General features: G+C 36.3%; 4 protein-coding genes across 8 annotated transcripts; 3 read left to right on the forward strand and 1 right to left on the reverse strand.

Annotated features, from left to right (window-relative positions):
* The first annotated feature begins 155 nt into the window (after nt 1-155).
* Nucleotides 156-12,492, forward strand: LOC106363861 (probable pectate lyase 1). 5 transcript variants are annotated; one of them, XM_048741959.1, is made up of 5 exons: nt 156-398; nt 2,209-2,289; nt 4,711-5,457; nt 5,573-5,711; nt 5,885-6,077. In XM_048741959.1, the coding sequence occupies exons 1-5, from the start codon at nt 298-300 to the stop codon at nt 5,906-5,908; spliced, it is 1,092 nt and encodes a 363-aa protein (XP_048597916.1). In that variant the 5' UTR covers nt 156-297; the 3' UTR covers nt 5,909-6,077. The 5 variants fall into 5 exon arrangements, with proteins under 5 accessions (XP_048597916.1, XP_048597917.1, XP_048597913.1 ...); XM_048741960.1 differs by lacking the exon at nt 5,885-6,077 and adding an exon at nt 12,021-12,492 and having other exon boundaries at nt 157-398; XM_048741956.1 differs by lacking the exon at nt 5,885-6,077 and adding an exon at nt 12,046-12,492 and having other exon boundaries at nt 159-398.
* A 2,063-nt stretch (nt 12,493-14,555) lies between these two features.
* On the reverse strand, nt 14,556-15,892 carry BNAANNG12290D. Its single transcript, XM_013804831.3, has 3 exons — nt 15,604-15,892; nt 15,092-15,217; nt 14,556-14,970 (listed from the first exon to the last, which is right to left on the reverse strand). The coding sequence occupies exons 1-3, from the start codon at nt 15,718-15,720 to the stop codon at nt 14,824-14,826; spliced, it is 390 nt and encodes a 129-aa protein (XP_013660285.1). The 5' UTR covers nt 15,721-15,892; the 3' UTR covers nt 14,556-14,823.
* A 569-nt stretch (nt 15,893-16,461) lies between these two features.
* On the forward strand, nt 16,462-17,376 carry LOC106420030 (glycine-rich protein 23). The gene has a single exon (XM_013860864.3). It carries the CDS (start codon nt 16,544-16,546, stop codon nt 17,195-17,197), a length of 654 nt encoding a protein of 217 aa, XP_013716318.2. The 5' UTR covers nt 16,462-16,543; the 3' UTR covers nt 17,198-17,376.
* A 2,185-nt stretch (nt 17,377-19,561) lies between these two features.
* On the forward strand, nt 19,562-20,491 carry LOC106365400 (NADH dehydrogenase [ubiquinone] 1 alpha subcomplex subunit 13-B). Its single transcript, XM_013804832.3, has 3 exons — nt 19,562-19,861; nt 19,943-20,014; nt 20,139-20,491. The coding sequence occupies exons 1-3, from the start codon at nt 19,647-19,649 to the stop codon at nt 20,281-20,283; spliced, it is 432 nt and encodes a 143-aa protein (XP_013660286.1). The 5' UTR covers nt 19,562-19,646; the 3' UTR covers nt 20,284-20,491.
* The last annotated feature ends 1,307 nt before the right edge of the window (nt 20,492-21,798 follow it).

The raw sequence follows: 21,798 nt of genomic DNA on the forward strand, positions 1-21,798 counted from the left end.
CGGTAAATAAAGAGATGGAGTTGAGTTAACAACTAATCACGCTGAAAAGGCAAGACACAGAATCAAACTGTACTACTCCATTTCGTATCGTATAGATACATTAACGACCGTCTTAACGTCTCTTTTTCGTGTCTGTCTTTTTTTCCTCTTTTTTCTTTTCTTTTTTCACCTCTCTATATTCTATAAGAAGGATCCCCAATATATCTCCAAGCTCGTACATTCACTGTCTTTGAACTCTCACTCCTCTGCTCTAATTCTCTCGAACCATAATAAACACTCTGCTCAGCTTCTGCCTCAATGGTGGTTCTTCCGACATGGATTTTAGCTATGATATGTCTACTCTTCTTCGTGGGAGCAATGGACAACAGTACACACGACAAGATCTCATCTCTATCCAGGTCATTATCTTTACACCTCTCTGTTTTTCGATACAGAGAAGATGATTTATTTTCTTTTATATCAGTAATACGTTTACATTATTTTCATTTTTCTCGAACTACATTTTCCTCAGATTCCAAAGGAAAATTCCCAAAAATGTAGTTATAAAATCATTCATGTTTGACTGTTCTAATTCTTTTTCACCGACAAGATTAGCAGCAGGAGAAAATAGTTTTTTCTCTTGGCCCTTTCGATCTCTACTACAGTACTCCATCCCTCTATTCTTTAATTGAAATTATATAGGCCGTTAATTTTTTGTGTTGTGATCCAGATCCAAAGATCTAGACCGTACATTCGGCTTTTATAATTTGCATAGATACACTCATGAGTCAACGCAATTGTGTAGTTATACTTGCCTCTGTTTAGATTTACTGGTGTGACCTTAGACAATGTGCTACGTAGTCGTAGTGTCGGAATTGTTTGATAGGGTCATTTTTGTCATTTAATAATTATGTCAGAAGACAACCTTTTTCTAAAGCCATTTTCTGTGTATCTTTTTATTTTTCCTAAAATAGAAAAACTGTATAATATAATGAAATTTACTCTACTGCATGCATCTGTGTTTCTTTTAAAGAAAATTACTTTTGAAATAAAGGTTAATTTACTTTAGAATAAAAAATAAAAATGAATTGAAATACATTTGTTTGTGAATGCTATTATATATGCAAATGTTGGTCCTTCTCTCTCCTGTTGCTCTAACATCTCTCTAAAAAGAAAGTTTCCGTTTATCATCTCGACGGTGGCTGGCTCCGGTGGCTTTCTCAGCACCGGAGCCGGACTTTTCTTTTGGTTTGTCCTCTGTTTATGATGAAGCTTGGTGGAACCAGATCGTTTTGAGAAGTCTGTTGGTTTTTCCGACGATGGCGGCTGCGAGAGTTGCATGCATCTCTTCGCTTCTTGATTTGGCTTCTCTCTCTGTTTCATGGTGTTATCCCCATCTTTATCATTGTCTCTTAGTGTTTGATCCTTGCCCAGCTTTGTTCTAGCTTTGTTCATCTTTGATTGTCTCTAAAGCTGCATGCATGTCTCTCCTTGGTGATCTCTTTGGTTCCCCTCCGATTCGTTCCTCTTCCGGCCCCGTCTCCTCGTGGCTGGTCTTGTTCGGTGTGGACTGAGGCGCTTCTTGTCATTTACCAAGGGTCTTGTTCGAAGACTCGTCCATCTGATGTGCTTCTCTTTAGGCGTTCTCGAGTCACATCTTTGTTGACTCCGCCAATCCTAGGTGTTTGAATGGTTATGGAACCCTAAGCTGGTTCTATCTTGCTGGGAATGAAGCATTTGTCATGTTCTTCACATCTTGAGCTAGTCACTATAGAAGGTCTCTGTTATCAAGTTATTTTGATGACATTGGGTACTTTGATCCTAAGGTAGCCTAGTCTTGTTGCTTTGGTGTACTTCAAATGAACTTTTGTTGCTGGATTTACTGCTGTGGTTTAGGTTTGTTGTATCTGTCATGTTTCCCTTTTAGTAGGGCTTTGTCTCCGGGGAATTAGATTCCGCTGGCTCTGTGTATCACTCATGTATCCGATCTCCGAATCCATCAATGGTTAATATAAATTTTCAGTGTTAAAAAAAAAAAAAAATGCAAATGTAAAGATGAGTTAAAGATTGTCTAACGTATCGTGATAGCGAATTTCATTGAGCGGTGTAGTGTGCATTCTCGAATGTATTATAAAATTTAAAAGCATTACAATAATGTAATCATTAATTTCTTAGATTCTCAGTTTTATATATCTAAATTTGTTGCAATGTGATCTCCAATTTTTATAGATCGGACGAAATCGAATGGAACAAGCATGCAGTGACGAATCCGGATGAAGTAGCTGACGAAGTTATCGCCTTGGCTGAAATGTAAGTACGAATGTCATTTGATTTCTATATTTTCTAGTATTTGTTATGGTCTAAAAAAGTTATCATTCATTTACAATTATTGTGCTATTGTGGCTTTTGTTTCATTCTAAATGTTGCATCAAGATCTAGCCTACAAAAGCTGTTAAATTTACTTCTTCTCTAACCAACTTAATCCGTTTTTGTTACTATATTTATATCTCATCTAAAAATCCCCATGTTCACACTATTAATTATTCTTGCTACTAGTGAGATCCAGTCCCGTGACCATCTGCCATTAATTATTTCTGTCTGAATCATCTCTTAAGTAAGATATCTATTTAAGAAAATTAATGAAACGAGATATTTATTGTGATTCTTCTTTCCATTTTAAAATCTTTCTCTGACAAAAGTATACATTTTTATATCACCTACTACATGTTGCATGCATTTATATGTTCTAAGGTAATTTCATTATATTATTTCTCAATATAGTATCTTATCACACTTCTAATACTATCTATAAATTCTCAAGTTTTTTCCTATTTCGTTCTCAAATCTAATCGTTGTTGAGCTACTAATTTTAGCAGACAGTTTTCACCGCAAACACGACATGCACTAATGTCTAATACAATGCAGATCTATGTCCAACGCATTATTGCATTTGCATAGTATATCATGTCCTTCCCCAAATTAAATTATCTTTCACATCACCAACCATACGTATACCGGTATACGGCTCAGTACACAGTGCGAATTCGTTAAAAATTTATATCAAAATACGTACAATAGAAAGTAATTTTTGAAATATTAATATTCCTTTTTAAATACGTAGTGTATTTATTCTAAAAAGAGGTGCCAAAAATATATTTTTAAAAAATAATTTTGGATAGTTCCCATGTGGTCGTAACAGTACAATTTAACGGTTCTCTATAACGCCGTTTGCTTCAAGAAACTTAGCCAGAAAACCTAATCCCACCGACACACGTCTATGAAAAAAAGTCTACTATACATTGCGTATTTATCATCAATCATGTTATGTGCACATGTTCTGGTGTGATTTTAATTTTTTAAAATTATCTATTCTATTAAAACAGCAGTGTGACCCATTGATAAAAGTTAGATCCAACAATTAATGGCAACAATACATGCATCCATCATTTTCGAACATAACCACCCCTTTATGTAATTTTTCAACCTAACCACTATTCCTTATTAGCTTTAGTTTTTATCCTTCACACGCCTATCAAACTTAAGTAACCCCCACGTCATAATCACAGCGACAATATAGGGAACCTCTATTTATATCTAATTTTTTTTCTTTTAACAATTTTTTTCCTACTTATCGGGACCATTATCTACTATCAGTTAAATGAGCAACTAATATATTTTCTGGACTTTACCACCATATTATCAATAGCTAATAATATGTACGTAACCTTAATACCATATAGTTAATAATCGATTGTATCTTAATAATATGGAGCATATCTATTTTTTTAATTATTTATCCAATAAAACAAGAACATTCCAGGAATCAAATCAATTATTCTAAAATTAATTTCGAAATTTGGTCATCTAACTCTTTAATCCCGTGAAATATGCCCTCATATTTTTTAACAATTTTTTAAACTAAAAATTTTTCCTTCCCCACAATCGTTTCTATCGCCGTCCTCTTATTTATTTTAATTATAAATAATTAAAATTACTAAGAATATGAAATATAATATATATATATATATAATTTAAAATGTGGAGACAAATAAGAAAAAAATAAAATTATTAAAACATAAAGAATAAGTAAATTTCCTAAAATTATGAAAAATAAGACAAATAAACAATAAACAATGACAAATAATCAAAATTACCTAAAATTATGGAGAAGATGGTAACTAAGCAAAACCACTTCTCAGATAATAGTATAGATTACTAAACAAAACTATATAAAGGGTTTGTTATGTTTAAAAAAAATATTGTTTGAAAATTAAGTACCATATTGATGTGTAAAAAGGCTATGGTGTATAGTTTAACAATATAATAAATTTAATACAACTCTTTTTTTGTTGTCAGCGAATTTAATACAATTATCAAAATACTTTACTAATCATTTTAAAAAAAACGCAAATATGATCAAAGATAAAAACACAAATATGATTACAAAAAAATACATATTTGGTACAAAAAAATATACAATTGTATACTTATGAAACTTGATTTATCTAATATATTTACAAAAATTATATGTTCTATTAAATTTATATCATACAAAAATATAATTATACAAACACACAAACATATAAATTATATTAGGTAAAAAGTTTTAAAACAAAAAAAATTACCCGCCCTCATATTAAGTTCATATATCTAGTTCATATTAAGTTTGCGGGGAAGATCCGGTCAAGAAAAATAAAATGAAACCAGTCTAAACCGGTTATGATTCTACAGGAGTGTAAGAAACCATACCGAGAGGAGGAAGCTAGGTTACTTTACTTGCGGAACAGGCAACCCAATCGACGATTGCTGGCGATGCGATCGCAACTGGCACAAGAACCGCAAACGCCTAGCGGACTGTGGTATCGGATTTGGAAGAAACGCGATTGGCGGTCGCGACGGGCGTTTCTACGTAGTCACTGACCCAAGAGACGACAACCCGGTTAACCCTAGACCGGGAACATTACGTCACGCCGTGACCCAAGACCGACCACTATGGATCGTCTTTAAACGTGACATGGTGATTCAGTTAAAACAAGAGCTAATCGTAAACAGTTTCAAAACGATCGACGGACGTGGCGCAAACGTTCACATCGCTAACGGCGGTTGCATCACGATTCAGTACGTGACGAACGTCATCGTGCATGGATTGCATATTCATGATTGTAAACCGACGGGTAACGCTATGGTTAGAAGCTCAGAGACGCACTTTGGGTGGAGAACGATGGCTGATGGTGACGCCATTTCCATCTTTGGTTCGAGTCATGTTTGGATTGATCACAACTCGTTGTCTCATTGCGCTGATGGGCTTGTGGATGCTATCATGGGCTCCACCGCGATTACGATCTCTAACAACCACATGACTCACCACAACGAGGTTATGTTGCTCGGACATAGTGATTCTTACACGAGGGACAAAGCTATGCAAGTTACCATTGCTTATAACCATTTTGGAGTCGGACTTATTCAAAGAATGCCAAGGTATATATATATATATATATATATATATATAAAGACAGAACAAGAACAGAGTATGCTCTGTTTACTCTGTTTCTATGATTTGTTTTCTTACCAATGTGATTAACTGTTCATGCAGGTGTCGGCATGGGTACTTCCATGTCGTGAACAACGACTATACTCACTGGGAAATGTATGCGATCGGTGGAAGTGCAAACCCAACAATCAACAGTCAAGGAAACCGCTACGCCGCCCCTAAAAATCCTTTTGCCAAAGAGGTAACTATAGGGACACTGTCCCACGGGCCACGTCGAAAGTTAGAAGAGATCTTAAATAATTATTACTAATTTATTTATTTTCGGTTAGACGTTCATATAATTTAATTTAATAGTAATAACTAATCAATTCGAAGAGTGATTTGTGATAGTTATTGTGGAGTATTGTCGTTTAGGTGATGGGCCGCAAATGGGCTTAAGTAAAAAACGTTATTGAAACGTTGGCCCAGTTGCATCAAGTCGAAGAAGGATGAGGTTGTTACAAGGGGACCCGCGAGTCTAACAACCTCGATCATCGTCTTTCTCAAAACAGAGAGTTACAGAGAGAGAAGAAGTTACAGAGAGAGAGAGATACAGAGATAGAGAGAAAGTATCAAGGCGGAGGAGAAAGCTTGATCAAGATAGAGAGATCCGGAAGCTGATCGCAGCTCTTGAGGTCACGGAGCTTTCTCCAGATCATTCTGCGTGTCTTCGTCGTTATCGGAGGATTCGGAGGCTGATAGTGAGTCGTCTTCTTCGCAGTTACTTTGGTACTCTTCTCCGAACAGTTCTCGGTAAATCTCTTTGTAATACCTGCACAAAGAAGATAGATCGGTTGAGATCTTGAAGCTATTGTATCTCATTGATCAGTAGTGAAGTGCATGAGAGTTTTGTTCTCTCCCCAGTCAGTAGGAAACGAAGACTGGGTAAACAATTGCTTGTGTTGTTTGCGTTGATTCGATTAACAGGTTCATCACAAGTTAAGGTCAAGATTGAATTGATAATCAACTAGGTGAACTGGATCAAGATCGGAATCGAACCTAGTCTGATACCTTAACAAGTGGTATCAGAGCCAGGTTCTCTGGTATAGAGAACTAGGTTCACGCAGCGGTGAAGCTGTGATTCAAGCGAAGGTTGGTTGCTGTGGGATTTGGTGTGTGTGAGAAGTGTGACGGTTTGCAGAGGCTATCATGGAATCGGTTCACGGGAAGTTTGAGATGGAGAAGTTTGATGGATCAGGTGACTTCGGTATGTGGAAGTTCAAGATGCAAATGCAGCTGGAGCTGCAAGGGCTGGGACACATCTTGACTGAAGCAGCTAGTTCTACAAAAGTAGAAACTACTGATGATAGTGACGATGTCACTGATAAGGAAGTTAAAGTCGATCCTCTGGCTAAAGAAAAGGATACTCGAGCCAGAAACCTTATCTGCTCAAGCCTCACCAACATGGTACTAAGAAAAGTAATGAGGGAAGCAACCGCTATGGGGGTGTGGAGAGCACTTGAAGCAGATTATCAGACAAAGACCTTGCCTAACAGGATCTACTTGAAGCAAAGTTTTGCGAGCTACAGGATGGTTGAAAGTAAGAGCATTGAAGAGAATCTCGATGTTTTCTTGAAACTGGTGGATGATCTAGCGAGCCTAAACATTCAAGTCTCTGACGAAGATCAAGCCATTCAGATTCTAACTAGTCTGCCACCACAGTATGATTCTCTTGTTCACACTCTGAAGTATGGAAATGGCAAAGAAACATTGACGATAAAAGAAGTTACTACGTCAGCTTATGCAAAGGAAGCGGAGTTGAAAGAGAAAGGCTTATTAAAACGTTCTAAGACTGATGCAGAAGGACTTGTAGTTTCCAGAGGAAGAACCGACAAGAGATCAGGAAAAGGTGGGAGGTTTAGATCAAAAAGTAAAGATTTTAGATCAAAGTCTAAAGGCAAAGGCCAACAGAAGACTAGAGAGTGTTGGATCTGTGGCAAAGAAGGTCATTTCAAAAGAGAATGCCCTGAGAGAAAAGATCAGAGAGCTCAGAATGCAGCAAATGTGGCTCAGGACAAAGAGTATCCTATGGTTCTCACTGCAAGTGTCCATGACACTAAGTCTGAGTGGATTCTAGACTCGGGATGTACTTTTCACATCACACCAAATCGAGAAGTGTTGTTTGACTTTGTCGAAGAAAATGGAGGCAGAGTGTTAATGGGTAACAATACGTTCAGTGAAGTTCATGGGTATGGGAAGCTGAAGATTGTAAACCCAGACAAGTCTACGGTGATTCTAACTGAAGTTAGATACATGCCTACCATGGGGCGAAACCTAATATCGTATGGTCAGCTTGAGAAGTGTGGCTGTACCTATAGGGGAGAAGGCTTTAAAGTTGTGTTCTTTAAAGATGGAAAGCGAGTTCTTTCAGGAAGTTACAAAGACGGGCTCTATTATCTTGACGGTACAGTTGATAAGGCTGAAGCAAATGTATCAAGGACAGAAGAGAATCTGACAAATCTTTGGCATTCAAGATTGGGACATATGAGCTTAAAGAATATGAATTTTCTGGTGAAGAATGGGTATTTGAAAGAAAAGGAGGTTCACACATTGGATTTCTGTGAGAACTGTGTTCTTGGGAAAACTCATAAGTTACCATTTCCTACAGCCAAACACGCTACAACTGAGACGCTGGCATATGTTCATAGTGATCTGTGGGGTTCAGTGTCTAATACCGAAAGTCTATCAGGTTGCAAGTACTTCCTAACTTTGATAGATGATTTCTCGAAGAAAGTTTGGATCAGGTTCTTAAGAACTAAGGATGAGACGTATGAGAATATTTCAGAGTGGAAGAAGCTTGTTGAGACTCAGACAGGAAGGAAGGTTAAGTGTTTGCGCACAGATAACGGCCTTGAGTTCTGCAACAATCTGATGGATACTATGTGTAAAGAAGCGGGGATTAAGAGACATCGAACGTGCGCATACACTCCACAACAAAATGGAGTTGCAGAAAGAATGAACAGGACAATAGCAGATAAGATTCGTTGTATGCTAGCAGAATCAGGACTTGAGAAGAAGTTTTGGGCAGAAGCAGCTGCTACGGCAGTTTACTTGATAAACCGTACTCCTAGTGCTTCAATTGAGTTTAAAATACCCGAAGAAGTGTGGTCTGGGGTTAAGGTTGAGTTTAGTCATCTCAAGAGGTTTGGTTGCGTGGCCTACGTTCACACCGTACAAGATAAGATAAGTCCAAGAGCTTTGAAAGGCATTTTCATGGGTTACCCTCAAGGCACAAAAGGGTATCGAGTGTGGCTAATAGAGGAAGGAAAGTCTACCATCAGCAGAAATGTTGTGTTTGACGAGAAGACTTTGTATAAAGAATATAAAGGAAAGGGGACTGCAAGCGACCCCAAGGCAAGAAAGGTAACCTTCAAAGCTGATTTGATTCAAGGTCCTACTCAGAAAGGTTCTACCTTTAAGGTGGGGTCATCTTCAGAATCAGGGAACACCGGTGAAGGTGGAGTTACTTCAGGTCAGAGAAGAAACTCAGATTCAGAAGAAAGTGAAGAAGAATCAGAAGGTCAGGAGGAATCGTTAGATGACTACTTGCTTGCTAGAGACCGTGTAAGGAGACAGACTAAGCCTCCGGCTATGTTTGAGAGTGGAGACTTCGTGGCTTATGCGTTAACATGCGCGGATGACATTGTGACGAGTGAGCCTAAGTCATTAGCTGAAGCTAAACGAAGCAAAGACTGGGATAAGTGGAATGCTTCTATGAAAGAAGAAAAGGCTTCTTTAGACAAGAATCACACTTGGGATATCGTTGATAGACCTCTTAGACAAAGAGTTATTGGGTGCAAGTGGATTCATAAACTAAAGGAAGGTATTCCAGGGGTTGAAGATCCTAGATACAAGTCTAGATTGGTGGCTAAAGGTTTTACTCAGGTGGAAGGGGTTGACTACGATGAGATCTTTGCGCCTGTGGTCAAGCATGTGTCTATAAGGATCATACTGTCCTTTGTGGTAAACGTTGATGCTGAGCTAGAGCAAATGGATGTCAAAACGGCATTTCTCCATGGAAACCTAGATGAAACAATCTATATGGAACAACCAGAAGGGTTTGTGAAGAAAGGAGATGAAGGAAAAGTGTGCCTTCTAAGGAAGTCCCTATACGGGTTAAAGCAATCTCCTAGACAATGGAACTTAAGGTTTGATTCATTCATCAAGACGCTTGGGTTTATAAGGTGTGTTAAAGACCATTGCGTGTACATGAAGAAGTTGAAGACAGGAGATTGCATCTATCTACTGTTATACGTGGATGATATGTTGATTGCTGCTAAAACCAAGAAGGATATTCAGGTTTTAAAGAAGAGTTTGAGCACTGAATTTGAAATGAAAGATCTTGGAGCGGCCTCAAGGATTCTAGGAATGGACATTGTAAGGGACAGGGAGAAGGGGTTACTTAAGCTGACACAGAATAGGTACATTGGTCAGGTGCTTAAAACATTCGGAATGGAGTTTTGTAAACCGGTGATCACTCCCACAAACTCTCAGTTTAAACTAAAGAGTTTAACAGATAAGGAGTGGCTTATCGAGATGAAAGTTATGGATTCAGTTCCTTACGCGAGTGCAGTTGGGAGTTTGATGTATGCTATGGTTGGTTCTAGGCCTGATCTTGCTTTCGCAGTTGGTTTAGTCAGCAGGTTTATGTCTAAACCGAGCAGAGAACATTGGGAAGCCGTGAAGTGGATACTAAGATATCTACAAGGAGCTAAAGATGTTTGTCTAATGTTTAAAAGAGCGGGGAGTTTTGATGTTGAAGGCTTTTGTGATTCTGATTACTCTACTGATCTCGACAAGCGAAGATCAGTCACTGGTTACGTGTTTAAAGTGGGTGGCAACACTGTGAGTTGGAGATCTACATTACAGCATGTAGTGGCTTTGTCAACTACAGAAGCTGAGTATATGGCTTTGTCAGAGGCTACAAAGGAGGGTTTGTGGTTAAGGGAATTCTGCGATGAGTTAGGATTTGATTCAGAGTTTTTCAACCTACATTGTGATTCTCAAAGTGCAATTTGCCTAGCTAAAAACCCGGTTCATCATGATCGAACTAAACACATTGCCAGGAAGATTCACTTTATCAGAGACATTATTGAGATGGGTTTAGTAAAGGTCCTAAAGATTCACACTAGTCTAAATCCTGCAGACATGTTGACAAAGACGTTACCTGGAAGTGCGTTCGAGAAGTGCCTCGAAACGCTGGGGGTCATTGCCTGAGCGACTCGAAATGTACTCCGAGATGGCACTGTTGTTTGGTCATCTCAACAAGGTGGAGTACATGTTACAACAGAGAGCAAACTTTGTTAGTGGTTTGTTCTTGGTCAAACAATGGAGTTAACTAACGGAAAAGTTTTAGAAAAGGATTGCTGAGGTACTTACGCAGGAGTTGCGGGTTTGTCGCCGAAAACGTTCAGGTGCTGGTTAACTGTAAAAGATGGTTCAGTTGAGGTTTCTGAGACTAAAGAGAGTACTTGAGTGTCAGAGACTTACAGTATTCAAGGTTGGACAGTCTTCGGAGTTGAAGGTCAGCAGGCTCAGTTGGATTAGAAGTCGGTTCTGGCTCAGGGTCTTGTGGTATTGGAACAGGAACAGAGTCGGGGATTTTGAAATCAGCTGGGAGAGTAAGCGTTGGAGAGCTGACGAGTTCAGGGTTGTAAAACAGAGGGTCAGGACTGGTTACAGGTTCCACGAGGATGTGGAAAGGGTCTTCTTCGGTTTTGGGGTAGCTGTTTGAACCTGATTGACTGGATTGAGAATTCTCAGTCATGGTTAGGGTTTGGTCTCGACGGGATGAAGGTTGAGTTACGGCGAAGTTGTGTTCAGCCCTAATCGACAAAGGTGGAGATTTGTGGAGTATTGTCGTTTAGGTGATGGGCCGCAAATGGGCTTAAGTAAAAAACGTTATTGAAACGTTGGCCCAGTTGCATCAAGTCGAAGAAGGATGAGGTTGTTACAAGGGGACCCGCGAGTCTAACAACCTCGATCATCGTCTTTCTCAAAACAGAGAGTTACAGAGAGAGAAGAAGTTACAGAGAGAGAGAGATACAGAGATAGAGAGAAAGTATCAAGGCGGAGGAGAAAGCTTGATCAAGATAGAGAGATCCGGAAGCTGATCGCAGCTCTTGAGGTCACGGAGCTTTCTCCAGATCATTCTGCGTGTCTTCGTCGTTATCGGAGGATTCGGAGGCTGATAGTGAGTCGTCTTCTTCGCAGTTACTTTGGTACTCTTCTCCGAACAGTTCTCGGTAAATCTCTTTGTAATACCTGCACAAAGAAGATAGATCGGTTGAGATCTTGAAGCTATTGTATCTCATTGATCAGTAGTGAAGTGCATGAGAGTTTTGTTCTCTCCCCAGTCAGTAGGAAACGAAGACTGGGTAAACAATTGCTTGTGTTGTTTGCGTTGATTCGATTAACAGGTTCATCACAAGTTAAGGTCAAGATTGAATTGATAATCAACTAGGTGAACTGGATCAAGATCGGAATCGAACCTAGTCTGATACCTTAACAGTTATGATGTTAAATATTTTTGATAGGTAACGAAGAGAGTGAACACACCTACGGGTCATTGGAAAGGATGGAACTGGAGAACCGAAGGAGATTTGCTTCAGAACGGAGCTTACTTCACTGCTTCGGGAGTCGCTGCATCTGGTAGCTACGCACGTGCCTCTAGCCTCGCCGCTAAATCTTCTTCATTGGTCGATACAATTACTTCTGACGCTGGAGCTCTACCATGTCGCCGAGGACGTCAATGTACCTCATAGTTGTTTTTAACCTCCTACCGACACCATAACCACCAAAATTCATAACCATTTTCTATTATATTTAGACAAAAGTGTACATTCTCACACATTTGTCAATTAAAAGCCTATTGTCTCTTCTTTTTTTCGTCTGTGTTTGTGTCAATTTTTCAACCTCGGGTTTTCTTGCTTCAACCGCAAGTTAACACAAGAAAAGGAAATAAAAAAACTTTTCATGTAAAAGAGAAACTCCCGAAGTGTTGTTGGTTCTGTCTGATCAACTCGTATACCCAGAAAAAAACAAGAATGTTAATGTCTTGTTTTTTCTTTTGTGTGTTCTTCTGGTTTATAATTAAATATAATGTCTAATGATTTGTGAATCTTTCTACTTGTCTTTGTAATAGAGTGTCTAATAAAGTGTAATATAGTGTCTAATAAAAGTTTATAGCTTTGATAGCTTTATTTTCTTTTAAGTGGTTGTAACTTGTCATGATTATACTTTTTAACTAAGCAAGCAACCAATATAGTAATTGGCAGTTTATAAAAAACTTTGTATTAGTATTGTTATCTAATTTAACATTAGAAAAAGTTTGTTTGCGACATATTCGAATATTTATCACCCGCAAGTGTTTCTCTATTTAGATTTCCTACCACGTAAACTTTAGAAAATATATTATCAAGTTTCTAATGCAACTAGACATCATAGAAACAAATTAGCAAAAAACAGTAAATATCTATTATGTGTAAATATTACCTTTAAAATGCCAAATTTTTATTAATAATCGACAAAGTGGCTTAAGTTTATTAATAAGTGACAAAGTGATCAAGTGGTAAAGGGAAATGTTAATGTCTTGTTTTTTCTTTTGTGTGTTCTTCTGGTTTATAATTAAACATAGTGTCTAATGATTTGTGAATCTTTCTACTTGTCTTTGTAATAGCTTTGATAGATTTATATGGCTGGATTTGATAGCTTTATTTTCCTAAGTGGTTTTAACTTGTCATGATTATACTTTTTAGCTAAACAAGCAACCAATAGTGTTATCTGATTTTTAACTTTGCATTAGTGTTATCTGATTTTTAACATTAGAAAAAGTTTGTTTGCGACACATTCGAATATTTATCACCCGCTAGTGTTTCTCTATTTTGATTTCCTACCACCTAAACTTTAGAAAGAAATATTATGAAGTTTCTAGTGCAAGACATCATAAAAACAAATTAGCAAAAAAACAGTAAATATCTATTATGTGTAGATATTACCTTCAGAGTGTCAATTTTTTTTATTAATAATCGACAGTAACAAAGTGTGATAGAAAGTCCTGAAAGAACGATTGTTCTATATACTAAGACCATGTTTTATTTACATTAGATAGTATTTTTGTTATAAAATTTTATAGTCCTTGATGACGGATTAGCATCTCAAACTCAATTTCATATTTCATTGATTTTGACTAAAAAATGCTCCAATTACATTATATTTTCCACTCTATAGTGAAGTAACCAATGAAATCATTTTAACATCAGAATCAGAGTACAACTCAGTTCCATTATTATGGATTTACGCCGTTTTAAAGTAAAAATAAAGTTTAGTAGAGATATTTTTAGTGAATATATATAAATCTTAAATTCAATCTGATTTTTTGTGTTAAAACCCCTAATAGTAATGAATATAATTAATTGATGTTTTATTTGGCTTTTTTGCATTGGGAAGTTGATCGTTAACATGAAAAACAAGAGAAGCCTAAAACACGTTAAACCGGATCCATGTGCATCCACGTGACAAAAAGATCAAAAATCACAAGCAAAATGTTCCAACAGATAATGATAAACTTTTATTTTCACCATCATTAAGATTATCTACACATCTCACTATCAGAAAATTTATAGAACATAATTTATCTAAAGCTAAAGTGATATAAACGGCATCTCCAATGGTACTCTATAATCTTCTTTATAATTTCCACTAAAATAGAGTAATTCTATAATAGAATTATTCTATTTTAATGAAAATTATAAAATAGATTATAATAGAGTTATTCTATTTTATTGAATTTTTTTTTTGTTGGAACATTTTATTGAAAATTATAAAGGAGATTATAGAGCATCATTGGAGATGGTATAAGAATGTTATATTTTGGATAAAATGATCCATATATAAAAGACATTTACGTCTACAGTAACTCTTTAAAAGAACATTGATCTCGTATAGCCTAACTTAATATGGTTGTACAACGGTGGATAACATATTTATCATTTTGAGAAAACATTTCAGTACATACCTCTCACCTTTACAGCATTACCCAACCAAATCAATGAAGACAAGTCTCTTTATTCTTCCTTCCATTACAAAGATCAATCATCACTAAGGAGACTACTACATCGTACTTCCCCTTATTATGCTACAAGAGCGAAACACAGTCTATCTAGTCCAGAGGTTTTCCGAGTATAACTTTGAATTATTGTTCAAATTCATGTTCAAAATTTAGTCAGAGATATCATTGATCAGATAATGCTTTGAATACTACTTAATTTATTGAAACATATATAAATAAATCAAATATTTAGATATGCTAGTAACTAATCGCCACCAGTCTTGTTATTAATGATATCAGTAGCATTTTTGACTGTGGCCACGACTCCAGATACAGATCCTTTAGCCTTTTCAGTGACAGAATCCGTCGTTTCGGTAACCTTTTCCGTCACATCTTTTGTCATCTTACTTACCTAATTAACAAAATTAGTGAAATATAAACACAATACTAATCAAACCAAATGCATACATACATACGTACGCCTATATAGTTAATCAGAATAATCAGATAATAAAATGGAGTTATAGAATTACCCGGCCAGACGCAGTGGAAGCGACATCTTGGATATACTCGGTGGTTTCCTTCACTTGCTTCGCTCCGTCCTTCACTGCATCTGCTGCTTCTTTCACATTTTTGCATTGCTCTACCTCTTCTTTTCCCTTTATTTAATTTATCATAATCAATTACAATGTATATATTTTTTTTGCCAAATATATGAATTTTCATTAAAAAATGATGCTTGTTTGTAACTTGTTACAATGTATATTATCCTACAACATATTACAATACGAAACTCTACACTGTATGCATAGCTAATTTCCAGCAGATCCTGTTAGTATGTAATAATATGATACTACTGGAATAGAAGTTCTAAGAACCTTCAAATATAAAACAGATTTCAAAATATCATGAATCTGCCATTTTATTTGAAACTCTTAAAAATCTCTATGTTTCTAAAATCATCATGACTACAAACACCAAGTGAATAACCTTGTGAAATAAAGTTTTTAGTTGAGAGAAATATGAAATATCTATTGGTTCTTACTTGCAAGGGCCTTGGTGACGCGGAGACGAATGCCCTACAGAGTGGAAAACTCCTTACCGTTTTTCCACTGTAGATCAGAACTTCCGCCAGTTTTGAAGAGAGCATCAACGAATGCATCGTAACTCTTGTAGTAGTACTCTGAGAGTATAGAAACCTTAGAGAGAACAATCGAAACCCTCACAAATCAGAACTTATGATTTTAATCATAAATAAGACGCAAACTCTAGCTAAAAGCTTTATATATATACGATCATCATCCCTTCCATCGTGGTCCCAGTTCTGATCGTCCGGCTATGAGCAATTATAGGGTTCTTTGTGCTTCGTCTTTAGTATAAGAGAATTTTCCCAAGCCCTAATTGTTCGGCTATGGACTTGTTCTTCGTTTTTAGTTACTTAATGATATGTTTTTTTGTATTGAATTTAAAATTGAATATGTTTCGTAACGTATTACTAATTATTTATTTTATAATTTAATAAGCGTACATCTAGAAAATTTGTAAATGTATTGCTTTTAACTTTAAACTAAAAATCGTAATAATTTTCGATTTATTATATTGTTTAGTTTTGGTCTATTTCAAATTTACACTACAAAACGAACGTGGTGAACGAATTAGAATTTAGTTCATGGTCTTATCCCGCTTGCTGTAGTGCCTGAAGAGTGAAGACACTAGCTAACTACAAAACCAAAAATGAACCAACATTTGAAATTGGACCAATCAGTTGTCAATCGTATAGTTGTATCATCAGACAGCCTTTAATAAGGGGGAAATCTTTTTTTAATTAAAAATATGTTCATAGCGAAATTTATGACTTTCAACTGTCACCAACCCTACATTTTGCTATATAAACCCTAGAAAACTCATTGTAAACCTCAACAACATACGAGACAATCAATAGTATAATTTATATAAAAGAGAGAGCGTTGAGAAAAGAAAGAGAGATGTCCAGAGTTTTGTCAGTCGTTTGTGTCTTCCTTGCTCTGACTGTCGTCCATGCACGTGCTCGTCAAGTGCCGGGTGAGTTTGATGAGGGCAAGACGACGACACATGACGATACAACCACAACGCTCGTGCATGCAAGTGCCGCTGATCAGGCACCACCAAAAAGCCTCGGTGACAAAAAATGCATCGGAGGCGTAGCAGGAGTCGGCGGATTCGCGGGAGTTGGTGGTTACGCCGGCGTGGGAGGTCTAGGTCTGCCACTCATTGGAGGTCTTGGCGGTATTGGTAAATACGGTGGCATAGGCGGTGCAGCTGGAATCGGTGGTTTCCATGGCATAGGCGGTGGTCTAGGCGGTGTAGGAGGCGGTCTAGGCGGCCTTGGTGGAGTCGGTGGTGGGATCGGTAAAGCAGGAGGTATCGGTGGTGTTGGCGGTCTAGGCGGAGCTGGGGGTGGTTTAGGTGGAGTTGGTGGTGGAATTGGTAAAGCTGGTGGTATTGGCGGTGTTGGCGGTCTAGGCGGAACCGGGGGTGGTATAGGTGGAGTCGGTGGTGGTGGTATCGGTAAGGGAGGCGGTATTGGTGGTGTTGGTGGGATTGGCGGTGGACACGGCGTCGTTGGTGGCGTTGGCGGTGGGATACTTCCACATCCTTGATGAAGATACGAAGCTTTGGTAGAGTTTTGTGTTGATTATCCTTAGGGTGACTTTTGATGTATTTTCTTGTTTGGGTTTGTGTAACGTTTCCTTCGATTTGGCCATCGTGTTATGTAATGTGTGACTATGTTTAGTCGTTGATCATAGTTACGTTTGTTTTAGTATGAAGTTATCTGCTATCTTTTCGTGCATGTTCAAAATTAAGGGCGGAGAAATTATTATATGCTTCTAATAACAAGATTTGTTTCAAAATTATATATACAGTAACTATGATCTTAAGTATTAGGGATTATAATGCTAGCTTTCATTATTCGTTATTATGATCTTAATCGTGAGTATTAACAATGAACATTTCAGAACTTGAGCTTAATATATAGTATTCCCTCCATTTTTTTTGTATGATATTTTAGTATAAACACACAAATTATAAAAAAAGCATTTGATTACAACAAAAATAGTTATTAAAAATAGTTAATCATTACTATTTTGAACAAATAAGACAAAAAATACACATTGACTTTAACATTTTAATTAGTTAATTTAATAGTTTTAAGATAGACAATTTTAAAACATCATACAAATTGAAACAAAAATATTTTCTATAATACCATATAAAGATGTTATACACATGCAAAAGAAACTTTTTTTTTTTGATAAAGAAATGCAAAAGAAACTTTAGAGCTAATCCAATTAATTAGTTATCGTGGGGATTTTTTGTTGTTGCAAAATTGTTAATTTTGTCATGGTGAGGGGCGGGGGAGAGAGACAGCAAGAATCCACAAAGTGTAAACAATAATAAATAACCTAATTAATTGCGTGATGATGAGATGGACAAAAATTTAAGAAGATACGTTTGCATGTCAAACACTTGTCGTGCCATTTCATGCATCGTCCTCTCTACAGTATATCGCTGTGTCCCGGGCTTCAAAATCTCATGCAATTTATTACGACGTGTATATAATATATAGCCTCGAGTATTCTTTTTGTGGCCTGACTATTATTGTTGATAAGCTAGCTAAGCTAATGAAAGTTCAAGAAATTAGCTGTTATATTATGAAGTCAATAGTACTTTGTTTTGTTTATGTCTTCAATCTTCTTTTTACGACAACGACAAGTTTTTTTTTTTGGTAAAATGTTAAGCACGACAACGACAAGTTTCACAAAACCCGTCACGAATCGGATCTAGCCTCACTAAATGCACACTGATTGATTCGCTTGCTCGTTTGGTAAGTGATATTATTATTAGTTTTTTTTTTACTACGTTCTTAACAAAACATAGGATAAGAACAACTCCACTGAGGGATTTTCACTTTCACTCCAGTATTTAAACAAAAAATAATATTAAAAAATAAAAGTAAAGATGAGGAAAAGAAACTTTCAGCAAAAATATCTTAAACAATGATTTTTTAGATGCTGCTAAGATAAATTTGAACCCACATGTCCAATTTTTAGTGGTATTAGTTTTGTTTAAATTAAAATATAATTATTTAACTAAGAACTTACCAAAATAATAATATTTCATAGATTAAATATTGAAAGTTCTCTAAAATAACCATAATGTGTCTCTACAAAAGCACTATATATATAGTTTTTTTTGCTATATATATAGTTGTCAACAAAAAGAAACTATATATATATGTGTGAAAAGAAAACCAACTCCAATAGCAATCTCATTAACCATAAACATACACAGAAGATATTAAAAAAAACTATATCAATGAGAAGTCCGCAGAAGCTTTATGTGACTTTTCTGATCATCGTTCTTTTATTTGGTTCGAGTCATGGTAAGCTACCTCCGTTTTGGCCTATCACCGTCGTCACGATGACGAATTGTCTTGGCAATAAAGGAAAAAGCGGTCCACTTCTCACCGTTCATTGCAAATCCAAAGAAGACGATTTAGGAGTTCACAAGTTGGCAGTCGATAAGAATTACCACTTTAAATTTCAAACAAATATCTGGAGATCAACACTCTTCTTTTGCAGCTTTAAATGGAACAAGCAGGTCAAACGGTTTGATATATTTGATGGTTTGAGAGATATAGACGAATGTCATTATCAATGTAATTGGACTATCAAAGCTGATGGTGCATGCAGGCTTGGTGAAAAGATTGCATGTTTTCCATGGAAATAGCTTGAAATTTATGATCGTGTGATTCGTGACGATGAATATATAGATGATCAAATCAAATATCTAAATAAAACTATTTGACTATACGAAAAATATTTTTACTTTCTTTGTATTCCTATATATATATTTGGTGTTAATTATTTGAAATGTCTACATAAGTAGGTGAGAAAATGTCATTTAAGTGGGCTTGGGCCTCGTAAAAGCCCAGTACATTAAAAAATATAGAAAGCTTTCTTTAGAGCAATCACTCGGTTTAGCAAAATCAAAATCAAAATCAAAATCGAATTCAGTAGTGATCGGAGTCAATTGATTCGAGCGAAGATGACGGAGGCGATGATAAGGAAGAAGCCAGGAATGGCGAGTGTGAAGGACATGCCGCTGCTCCAGGATGGTCCGCCACCGGGTGGGTTCGCGCCGGTCCGATATGCTCGCCGGATATCCAATACGGGTCCAAGCGCCATGGCCATTTTCCTAACCGTTTCGGGTGCATTTGCTTGGGGAATGTACCAGGTCGGCCAGGGTAACAAAATCCGCAGGTAACAACCACATTCCTATAACAACGATGAATAAAGCAAATCTAGTTACATGTTTATTGTAGATGTAATTGCAATGTGTAGGGCGTTGAAGGAAGAGAAGTATGCTGCTCGTAGAGCTATACTTCCCATTCTTCAAGCTGAAGAAGATGAAAGGTAACGATTTAATATCAATCTTTGTTTTTGCAACTATTTTTTTTTTTGTAACCTTCAGACAGTAAAAAAAAAAAAAAAAATTTGTAACCTTCAGACAGTAAGTAACGATGTTTGTGTTAAATAGGTTTGTGTCTGAGTGGAAAAAGTATTTAGACTACGAGGCTGATGTAATGAAGGATGTTCCGGGATGGAAAGTTGGTGAGAACGTTTACAACTCTGGTCGTTGGATGCCACCGGCTACTGGTGAACTCCGTCCTGATGTTTGGTGATTCTCTCCTAGTTTCTCACAAATGCATACGATGATGATGATGATTATGAATGTTTGAGTGAGGATTAATATGTTCTTGTTTTATCTTTTTCACTGGTTAATAAGAGAAATAATGATTCAACATACAATTAATTGTCCTTGTATTGTTTTACTGGAACATTTAGTGTTTTTGTGTAATTGTTATAATGGTCAAGAATACTTTCATCCCATCATATGCAAAAAAATAGTGGAATGTACAACAAAAACCGTCAATTAGATCAAATGCTATCCAAGAAATGAACATTTTAGGCCCTTCTCATGTAAAGTGTAAGTGAATGTACATTGGTCCTACTGTATCACAACTTGTAATACGGGTCCAAATAGTAATATACAAAACTATTTCCCTTGTGAGTTTGATAAGACACTGGCAAGAACAAAAATGGGTCGGTTTGGTGTTTCTTGAAAGAGAACAGAGAAGAAGAAATAGTCTTAATTCGGCGGCTAAATCAAAAATCACCCATGTGGGTATCTTCTTCCATATCTTTAGGTTAAGTGATGTCTGAGTAAAAGGTTGCAGGGTTTTGTGTGAGAACATGAATAACTGTTTTCAGAGGATGGGAACCAGACATTTACACAGTTGGGAGGAATCAGCTTTTAATGTTTTTGTTTGGATCAAAGAATGAAGGAACCAGAAGAACCCATGGTTTAGCTTCACTCACTCATCAACACATTTAACATATATGAAACTTAAAATTTTACTTTCTCGTCCTTTTGTTTGTCAATTCTCTGTTCTGCTAATTCAATGACTTTGCATGCAGAGTCTCAGACTTCAAATGAAACTTGCTACTCATAAATGTCTAGGATGTAATTTTTTTAATTTTATATTTGGTGAAATAAAGCTACTCTGGTACCTTAAATTATTTTGAAGTGCAAGTTGACAAATGAAAAACTTAAATAATGTTAAAGATTATATATATATATATATTCACATATTGCAAATTTCGTATCTGAATTCGTTTAAATTTATAATTGCTTATATTAGATCTATATCATATGTATAATGAAAAATGGGATTCCATTGTTACATGGTTTCCTAGAAATTATCAAATTAATAAATCATTAGAAACATTTATATTTTCTTAAATAAATGATTCTTTGTGTAGATATATGAATTTTTGTTTTATTTATCTGGTCACCACTCTCATCAGATCAATTGCATCACTAATGGATTTTGCATATCCTAGATAAATGCATGTTTTGTTCGCTGGGATTTGAGTAATCATAGCATTTAGGTAATAATGGTACAAGATAATCATGTGTAATCAATCATTTGTCAAATTAAATTCATTACAAATTGGTAATGATATTGCTAATAATTCATTAATCACCAAAATAACAGCTCTAACTGATGAGAGTATTCTTCCAGTAATGAAACAGCATGATATTAGTTGTTCCTTTTCTTCTTCTTTGTTTTCCTAACCAGCTACAACAAATATTATTCCAATGAAAATTATACTTATTTTCAGCTAAAAATTAA

Source organism: Brassica napus, chromosome A9 (assembly GCF_020379485.1).
Source record: "Brassica napus cultivar Da-Ae chromosome A9, Da-Ae, whole genome shotgun sequence".
Classification (NCBI taxonomy): domain Eukaryota; kingdom Viridiplantae; phylum Streptophyta; class Magnoliopsida; order Brassicales; family Brassicaceae; genus Brassica; species Brassica napus.

Bases quoted from the DNA above. Each gene is read 5' to 3' on its own strand.
- LOC106363861 (XM_048741956.1), top strand. From the start codon at position 298: ATGGTGGTTCTTCCGACATGGATTTTAGCTATGATATGTCTACTCTTC. The intron at 5,458-5,572 runs GTATATATATAT...CTGTTCATGCAG, and splicing joins CTTATTCAAAGAATGCCAAG to GTGTCGGCATGGGTACTTCC. The intron at 5,712-12,045 runs GTAACTATAGGG...TATTTTTGATAG, and splicing joins AAAATCCTTTTGCCAAAGAG to GTAACGAAGAGAGTGAACAC.
- BNAANNG12290D (XM_013804831.3), bottom strand. From the start codon at position 15,720: ATGCATTCGTTGATGCTCTCTTCAAAACTGGCGGAAGTTCTGATCTAC. The intron at 15,218-15,603 runs GTAAGAACCAAT...AATTAAATAAAG, and splicing joins CGTCACCAAGGCCCTTGCAA to GGAAAAGAAGAGGTAGAGCA. The intron at 14,971-15,091 runs GTAATTCTATAA...TTTGTTAATTAG, and splicing joins CTTCCACTGCGTCTGGCCGG to GTAAGTAAGATGACAAAAGA.
- LOC106420030 (XM_013860864.3), top strand. From the start codon at position 16,544: ATGTCCAGAGTTTTGTCAGTCGTTTGTGTCTTCCTTGCTCTGACTGTC.
- LOC106365400 (XM_013804832.3), top strand. From the start codon at position 19,647: ATGACGGAGGCGATGATAAGGAAGAAGCCAGGAATGGCGAGTGTGAAG. The intron at 19,862-19,942 runs GTAACAACCACA...TGCAATGTGTAG, and splicing joins CAGGGTAACAAAATCCGCAG to GGCGTTGAAGGAAGAGAAGT. The intron at 20,015-20,138 runs GTAACGATTTAA...TGTGTTAAATAG, and splicing joins CAAGCTGAAGAAGATGAAAG to GTTTGTGTCTGAGTGGAAAA.